Source organism: Lipotes vexillifer, unplaced genomic scaffold (assembly GCF_000442215.2).
Source record: "Lipotes vexillifer unplaced genomic scaffold, Lipotes_vexillifer_v1.1 scaffold621, whole genome shotgun sequence".
NCBI classification, from domain to species: Eukaryota; Metazoa; Chordata; class Mammalia; order Artiodactyla; family Lipotidae; genus Lipotes; species Lipotes vexillifer.
In genome coordinates, this window is record NW_006792411.1 from 2120778 (window position 1) to 2129942 (window position 9165).

At 44.1% G+C, this 9165-nt stretch overlaps 1 protein-coding gene across 2 annotated transcripts in view; it reads left to right on the top strand.

Moving 5' to 3' along the window:
• The window catches only part of BNIP1 (BCL2 interacting protein 1), an 18576-nt gene that overhangs the window by 4314 nt on the left and 5097 nt on the right, over positions 1-9165 (top strand). The window contains exons 3-5 of one of the 2 annotated variants that reach the window (XM_007465543.1): positions 2729-2820; positions 6006-6107; positions 6916-7034. In XM_007465543.1, coding sequence (XP_007465605.1) covers positions 2729-2820; positions 6006-6107; positions 6916-7034 — 313 coding nt within the window. The remainder of the gene's footprint in view (positions 1-2728; positions 2821-6005; positions 6108-6915; positions 7035-9165) is intronic. The other variant, XM_007465544.1, reaches the window with a different exon arrangement.

Consider the following 9165-nt stretch of genomic DNA (forward strand, 5'->3'; position numbering starts at 1 on the left):
CCCGTTGCGGAGCACAGGCTCCGGACGCGCAGGCTCAGCGGCCATGGCTCATGGGCCTAGCCACTCCATGGCACGTGGGATCTTCCCGAACCGGGGCACGAACCTGTGTCCCCTGCATCGGCAGGCGGACTCTCAACCACTACGCCACCAGGGAAGCCCCTCATTCTTTTTTTATAGCCATAATTTATTTTTGGCCTGTTCTCTGTCAAAGGGCATTTATTTGGACTGTTTTTTTTGCTTTTTAAAGCAAATTTATTCCATGAAAAACCTTTTTTCAACTCATATGACTTCAGCTCTCCAGCCACACTCACCACCTTAAGTATAAGTATTTCCTTGTTCTTTCTGTTTAAGTGTCTGTGTGCTCACCCAGTGTGTATGTCCTTCACTAAGTAAGATAACCTCAATACATTTACACATTTGTTATGTCCCTCCCTCCCGATCATCAGCTCTTCAAGCACCAGTGTACCCCTGGCACCTAGTAAGGCCCTAATAATTTTGCACATGGTCAATGAGTATTGACTCCATCCCAGTTTTAATCTGCATCTCCAAACATTTATTAGTGTGTAAACAAGCATATAAATAAATAAATTAGTATACAAATGAGCTAATAATTTATGTTTTTCCATCAATAGCTTGATTAAAACTGGAACTTGTTTTAATTTGAAAGCCAAAAGTATGACATGACCAGACAGGGAAGGACAAATATCATATGATATCACTTACACGTGGAATCTAAAGAATAATACAAATGAACTCATTTACAAAAACAGAAATAGACTCACAGACATAGAAAACAAACTTATGGTTAACAAAGGGGAAAGGGTGGTGAAGGGATAAATTAGGAGTTTGGGATTAACAGATACACACCACTATATAGAAAATAGATAAACAACAAGGATTTACTGTATAGCACAGGGAACTATATTCAAATCTTATAATAACCTATAATGGAAAAGAATTGGAATATATATATATATATATATATATATATATATATATGTGTGTGTGTGTGTGTAATGGAATCACTTTGCTGTATACCTGAAACTAACACAATATTGTAAATCAACTATACTTCAGTTAAAAAAATATGACATGAGACTCAAGGTATATTGACATCTTTAATTATAGTCTGTCTGATAGTTCCATCATCTGAAGTTCTTGGGGGTCTCAGACAGCTGGTTGTTAGGTCTGCTGTCCCTCATTGTGGTGGACGGTTGGGTCCTGGTGTTTGGTTATTTTGGGCTCTGACTACTCCTCTTCAGAAGCCCTTCCTGGTGGGACTTTTGTGTGGCCTGAGTTGAAGGCAAGTCTCTTCAAAGGTTTTTGCATTTGCTTTTGCCAGGTCTCCTGGGATTATCACAAGTCTGGGAGCACTTTTACGTTCATTTCTCCTCGTGGAGTTTCTGAAACCACTCAGGGAGTATGAATTTGAATCCTAGATCAGTGTGAGGGTAGCTCCATGGTTATATATTCTCAGAGAAGATATTTTGTATCCCTCTAGCCAGACCCCACAGCAAAAAAGGACAAGCTTCCACATTTTCTCTGTGCTTGTTGACAGACATTTTCCTAGTTCACCTTTTCACTGAGGGTGTATCCCTTTGTGGTCCTGGCTTTGTGGTGTTCTCCGTTCCAATTCCTGGCCTCAAATGGCCAAGGCTTCATTTTCTGTCCCCACATAGACTTTATTTTTTTTTGTTTTTTAAAAAATATTTATTTGGTTGCGCTCGGTCTTTGTTGCAGCAGGCGGGCTCCTTAGTTGTGGCAGGTGGGTTCCTTAGTTGCTGCTCGCCGGCTCCTTAGTTGTGGCATGTGAACTCTTAGTTGCGGCACGCGTGTAGGGTCTACTTCCCTGGCCAGAGATTGAACCTGGGCCCCCTGCATTGGGAGCGTGGAGTCTTAACCACTGCGCCACCAGGGAAGTCCCCCCACCTGGACTTTAAAACCCTCTTTGCCGCCAGTCTAAAATGAAATATGCACAGAGATTGAGAGTAAGCTTGAAGCAACAGCAGTGGTATTTAAACCGTATTTCAGAGTGGAATCAGTAGGCTCCTATATAGTTGTATTTTTTTCCTTTTCTTTTCAGGCATGCCCTAGATTAGAGAAGCATATCTCTTGCTCCAGGGCAGCCTCACATCCCTCACAGGAAGACCGCTCTGGCTCTTAGTTCCCTTCTCGTTTTGTGATCCTGGGGATGCTCCTTACTCTCCTGCAGACTGAGCTATCTATGTAAAAGGATGTTTGTTGTATGTGAACTGGCATTCCTAAGTCTTCCGTTCTAGGAGGGTTTTCTTTTTTCTAATATTTAATTATTTGGCTGCATCAGGTCTTAGTTGTGGCATGTGGGATTTCTCGTTGCAGCACGCGGGCCCTTCATTGCGGTCCGCAGGCTCCAGAGTTTGCGGGCTTAGTAGTTGAGGCATGTGGGCTTCTCTCTAGTTGTGGGGCACAGGCTCAGTGGTTGCAGCACATGGGCTCTCTAGTTGTGTCGCGCAGGCTCTAAAGCATGCGGGCTTAGTTGCCCTGTGGCATGTGGGATCTTAGTTCCCCGACCAGGGATCAAACCCACGTCCCCTGCGTTAAGAAGGCAGATTCTTAACCGCTGGACCACGAGGGAAGTCCCTAGGAGGGTTTTCAAGTGCTGTTGCATAACTGGTAGAAATAGAAGTGCTCTCCAGTTTTGTATTAGCTTTTAAAGTCATTTTAATTTAGAGCTGTTTTCCCCCCACAGGAGCTTGAGCAGTCGGCTAAAGAGCAAGACAAAGAGTCGGAGAAGCAAGTTCTGCTCCAGGAAGTGGAGAATCACAAAAAGCAGATGCTCAGGTAGGTAGGGCCTGGCCTCCTGCTAGTGGCCTTGGCTGGGTTGCTTGCTCCTTGTGAGACTTGTGCTAGGGTTTGCCTAATAAACCTAGCTTAATGACTCAGTTGTGCCGTTTATACACAGACTGGATGTAATTCTCAAAGCTGGGGGGCAAGCAGGGGCTGTTGGGTAAGTGAGACTGTGCATAGTTTACAAAAGCGTATTTAACATTATACTGTATTTTATATTTTTTAAAAAGCCAAAAAATGGTTGCTTTTGTAATACAAGGTCCTTTTTTAAAAATATTTATTTATTTGGCTGCACCGGGTCTCAGTTGCAGCACGTGGGATCTTCGTTGGTGCGTGCAGGATCTTTAGTTGCGGCAGGTGAGCTCTAGTTCCCTGACCAGGGGATTGAGTCCGGTTCCCCTGCGTTGGGAGCAGGGAGTCTTAACCACTGGACCACCAGGGAAGTCCCAGTAATACAAGGTCCTTTTTAATCTAAAGAGAATTGATATATTAAAAAGTCCATTGAAAGTGAACCTACTTAAGACGGACGAAAATGTAGAAAGTTTTGAATGGGACTTTATCTTAAAAAATGAAACAAAAAAATGTAAATAAGCTTATGTTAAATAAAATTGAGGTTTTCATTGCAGCTATATTCTAATCCTTGATTATATAACTGAAGGTATGTGCTATTTCTTGGTATTGAAATTGGGAGACTTATCCAACAAAATTGTCTGATAGCATGAAACTGTACCTGACCCTTCACATTTGATGTTTGCACCACAATCAAAAAGAAGGTTGTTATTGCAAAAATATTTGAGGGCCCCATCAACTTTTCCAAGCCCCTGGTAGCCAAATCCTTCTCTTTTGAAGTCCCTATCAATGTCACCATCCTTGTAGGTTTTCTCTTCATCCTTGTTAATTGGACTAACTCTGTCACATCTGTATTTGTCTATGGCTTTGCTTCTGATTTGAGTAATTCTCCAGCATCATCCTTGCTGACAGCAGCTCTGTTTATAACGCCCAGCCGTCAGGAGGATAGGGACTGACAAAGACATGGGCGTGGTAGAGGCTCCTGTGAGGAGGGAGGGATGTGTGAGTGGGGACCAGTGAGACTTTGTGTCACGATGGCTTTCCTTTCCCTAGGCCACCATGGGGACTCAGATTATAAACATTGAGTAAAGAGGACCCTTGTATAAAATCTAGCAAGTTACACCAGCAAAATCACCTCAGCATGGGTTTAAAGTTGCGAGTGGCCATTCAGGATGTGCAATTCCAGGGTAAAGGAGAGAAAGCAGTAAATTAATACTTTGGTGATTTTGTGTTGAAACAGTACTTGTGCTTACCTGGGTTATCGTGCTTGTCGCACTATACAGTAAATATTTTTGCTTGTCTTTCTCCCCAGTAAATGTGAGTCCCTGAGGGCAAGCACTATTGTTCACTTATCTCTGCATTGCAGGGCCCAGCAGAACTCCCTTGTAAACAGTTGAAAATGTAATTGATTCTTTTAAAGTATCAGGTGTGAGACAGCATAGCAGATGCTGGTCAGGCATCAGAGAGCTCATTTGAACACTTTCAACATAGAGGTGCTATTCAAAACCACCCTATCAGTTCGTGTACTCTCATTTGCCTCTTTAAATATTCCAGGGGTTAGCACAATTGATTTGAGCCAGCTGCATAAGAGTTCTAGTGCATGAGTTTGATTCTCTGAGGAGCCCAGTTAACTTTTTTATAGTCCATCAAACAAAGGCCTCACTCTAATGTAAATTGGTGCAGCCACTATGGAAAACAGTATGGAGGTTCCTCAGAAAACTAAAAATAGACTTACCACATAATCCAGCAATCCCACTTCTGGGCATATATCCAGAAGAAACTATAATTCGAAAAGATACATACACCCCTATGTTGATGTAAATAGCAGCACTATTCACAATAGCCAAGACATGGAAACAACCTAAATGTCCATCGATAGATGAATGGATAAAGAAGATGTGGTACATATATACAATGGAATATTACTCAGCCATAAAAAAGAATGAAATAATGCCATTTGCAACAAACCTAGAGATTATCGTACTAAGCAAAGTAAGTCAGAAAGAGAAGGACAAATACCATATGATATCACTTATAAGTGGAATCTAAAATACGGCACAAATGAACGTATCTATGAAACAGATAGACAGACAGACAGAGAGAACAGACTTGTGGTTGCCAAGGGGGAGTAGGGGAGGGAAGGACTGGGAGTTTTGGATTAGTAGGTGCAAACTAGTATGTATAAGATGGATAAACAACAAGGTCCTACTGTATAGCACAGGGGACTATATTCAATATCCTGTGATAAACCATAATGGAAAAGAATATGAAAAAATATATATATGTGTAACTGAGTCACTTTGCTATTTAGCAGAAATTAACACATTATATATCCACTATATCAACATTATATATCAACTTCAATAAAATATTAAATAAAAAAAGACCCCACTCGAACTCCAGGGAACTCTTCACCAAATTTGAGTTGTTTCTCACAAGGAGATCAGGTAAAAAATGTAAATAAATCATGTCGGACTGGACTCTTCTAATACAGTGTGTTTGTGTTGTCCATGATTGGTCTGTGGTATGTAAAGAACAGCAAATCTTGAAGAAATACTGAAGAAGACTGTCTTATAATGATTTTTCTACTTCCTATTACACATATTGATTGAGCAGCTAATGGGCCAATAACTGCTGTTCTGGGTACTGGTTATACAAAGATGAGTGAGGCACGGTTCTCGAGGAGCAGAACCAAGCCACACACAAGGCAAGGCAGTAATGTGTAAGAGATAACTTTGAACGGGGCCTCGTGTGCCCCGCTGGGAAGTTTGGATGTTACCCTGAAGTCTGGAGCCATTGTGGGCTGTAAACAGAGGCATGCTGTGGCCAGGTTGCTCCCTGTGGCTGTCCTGCGGGGAGAGGGACAGTTAATGGGCAGTAGGAAAACAACTCAGAGACAGCCTCCAGGATCCAGACAAGAGGTGTTGGGGCCTGAGCTGGAGCAGCTGCTGGGGCAACCAAGTGGAGGAAGTGGTGGGAGGTGGGGATGGACCCTGGGCCAAACTCGGGTGGCCTTCCTTGCTCCCTGGCTGGAAGGAAGACCTGCTGTGACTTGAACTGACAGCCTGGTGGCATTAGCAGAAACTCACACAGGACCCTTCTAATTCCAGCAATCAGACCTCATGGAGGAAGGCAAATCTCACTTGCAAAATCGCTATTGACAACCTAGAGAAAGCAGAACTTCTCCAGGGAGGAGACCTCTTCAGGCAAAGGTACCTGTCTTTTTGTCTTTCTGGGTTCTGGTGACAGAATAAAGAGCAATCGGCAAGGTGCAAAACCCGCTGTGGGGAAGCCCTTCTTGTTTTCAGCATAAAATTAGTATTTAATTTTATAAGTAATATATTTTTTTAAGTATGAAAGAAATATATTCTTATTTGTAGTAAATTAGTAAAATAAAAATATGAATAACAAACTGAAAGTAAGTCATAATTGTACTACTCACAAACGTTTTGATATATTGCCTCCTCTCATTATTTTTTCTTCCATATTTTTTATAAAGTCAATATCATACCATACATAAAATTTTGTCTCCTACTCTCCTTCACGTAGTATCATTGCACAGAGGCTTACATTTTTTTTTAAAAAGCTCTTTAAACAAAATGTTAATAGTACATAGTTTTCCCTTATATTAACTAATCCCCTGTTTGTGTGTGTTTATATTTCTAGTTTGTCAGTATTATAAATAACACACCAGGGCACATGTCAGTACATAAGGCTTTGTCCACATTCTGGATGTTTCCCTTGGAGAGATTCCCAGATGAGATTATTGGTTCAAAGGCGTGAACATTTCTAAGGCTCCTAATACATATCGCCAGATGGCTTTCAGAAGGTAGCACCAGTTTACGTTCCTGTCAGCAGTCTTCAAGAGCATGCTCTCTGCACGCCTTTGTCACCACTGACTATGATCATTTAAAAATATGTACTAATTCGATAGATTAGAAAATGGGATCTCATTTGAATCTGGGGCTTTCCTGCAGCCGGGCTTTTGTTGACATTCCTCCTCCCACTCTGGACTTCTAGGAAAACCGCCAAAGAGAGCCTGGCTCAGACGTCCAGTGCTATCACAGAGAGCCTCATGGGGATCAGCAGGATGATGTCCCAGCAGGTCCAGCAGAGCGAGGAAGCCATGCAGACGCTGGGTAAAGCCGGGCCTGCAGTGGGAAGCTGCTCCCAGAGATACGGGCTCCAGAGCCCTTGCCCCCGGGCTCCTCCACCTCTGCCCCCATCCGCCCCCAAGCTTACCTGATCTGTGTGGCTTCTCACTTCTTTGACAGCCTGGTCTTACCCAGAGTGGGATAACCCGCTCTCATTTCCCTCTTCGGTTTTTATAGTTGTACTACAAGATCCACGCACCGCCATCAAAATGTGCAGAAGTACTCCCAGGGGCTCTCTCCTGGAGAGTGGGTGCCAGCAAGGCTGGAGGAGGGGCCTGGGAGTCTGTTTCTCATCTAGGGCTCTGGGGACCCCCCTGGCCAGGCAGAGAGACGATCAGTTATTGGCTGGCAGCTAGTCTGCTAGCATTTCATCAGCTTACAGTTGTACTCCCCAGTGTTATTTTTGCTGTGAGCTCCTTTTATTTCTTTATTTTGGGGCTGCACCATGCGACATGCGGGATCCTAATTCCCCAACCAGGGATCGAACTCGTGCCCCCTGCAGTGGAAGCACGGAGTCCTAATCACTGGACCGCCAGGGAAGTCCTGTGAGCTCCTTTTAAAAGATGCAGTTAGAGGCCACAGAAGAAGCTTCCGGAGACCATCTGGGTCTCCCCAACAGCTTTTCCATGATGTCTCCCTTATAACACAGAAGAGAATCTGCCCTGCCCAGGATCCTCCGTGTAGGAAAACAGGAAGAGAGTTTACTCTTTGAAAGACTTTTGGAAGATTTTACACAGAGACAAAAGTAGAGAGCCTGGTACATGAGTCCCAGGAACCCATCACCCAGCTCCAGCAGTTGTCAACTCCTGGCCAGTCTTGTTTCAACTCTGTCCTCACTATGCTCCCATCTGGATTACTTTGAAGCAAATCTCAGACGTCATCCATATAAATATTTCAGTATGTCTCTCTAAAAGATAAGAGACTCTTGAAACAAAAAACAAACAAAACAAAACCACAATACCATTACCACCCCTAAAAATTATCTGTAATTTTGAACCACTCTTTTTTTTTTCGGTGTACTATCAAAACAGGCAGAAGCAAAAGGAAAGCAAGCAGCTTATCCCCAAGGTCACTCCCTGTGTTTGAAAATTTTCTGGGCATTTAGGCTCGGAACCAGCTGGTCACCTCCTCTGAGTGTGCACCGGGGTCATGGCCTGAGCCTGGGGAGAGGCCTTGGAGAACGTGAGAGGGAGGAGCCGGCCTGGCCTTGGAATCGAGGACTTTTCTCCCTCTGGTGCGAGTGACAGGACACCCACACCCAGCATGTATATCAGAAACAGACCATATATTTAAGTGGTGAGAAGGCTGCACAGATCCTCATGGTTTCTGGGGTGATGAGGGTCATTCTTGGGGTACATTTTGTAGGAGAGATAGCCATTGAAAAAAGAAGAATGCAGTTCTTTTTTTTTTTTTTAACCTATTTATTTTTGGCTGTGTTGGGTCTTCGTTGATGCACCAGGCTTTCTCTAGTTGCGGCGAGCGGGGGCTACTCTTCGTCCCGGTGTGTGGGCTTCTCGTCGCGGTGGCTTCTCTTTGTTGTGGAGCACAAGCTCTAGGCGCACGGGCTTCAGTAGTTGTGGCTCTCGGGCTCAGTAGTTGTGGCCCATGGGCTCTAGAGCACAGGCTCAGTAGCTGTGGTGCATGGGCTTAGTTGCTGCAGGGCATGTGGGATCTTCCCGGAACAGGGCTCGAACCCATGTCGCCTGCATTGGCAGGAGGATTCCTAACCACTACACCACCAGGGAAGTCAACGAATACAGTTCTTAATCCTTTCTTTATGACTCACAAATTCAAAAGTCTTTTAGGGGCTTCCTTGGTGGCGCAGTGGTTGGGAATCTGCCTGCTAATGCAGGGGACACGGGTTCGAGCCCTGGTCTGGGAGGATCCCACATGCTGCGGAGCAACTAGGCCTGTGAGCCACAACTACTGAGCCTGCGCGTCTGGAGCCTGTGCTACGCAACAAGAGAGGCCACGATAGTGAGAGGCCTGTGCACCGCGATGAAGAGTGGCCCCTGCTTGCCACAGTTAGAGATAGCCCTCGCACAGAAACGAAGACCCAACACAGCCAAAATAAATTAATTAATTAATAAACTCCTACCCCCAACATCTTCTTAAA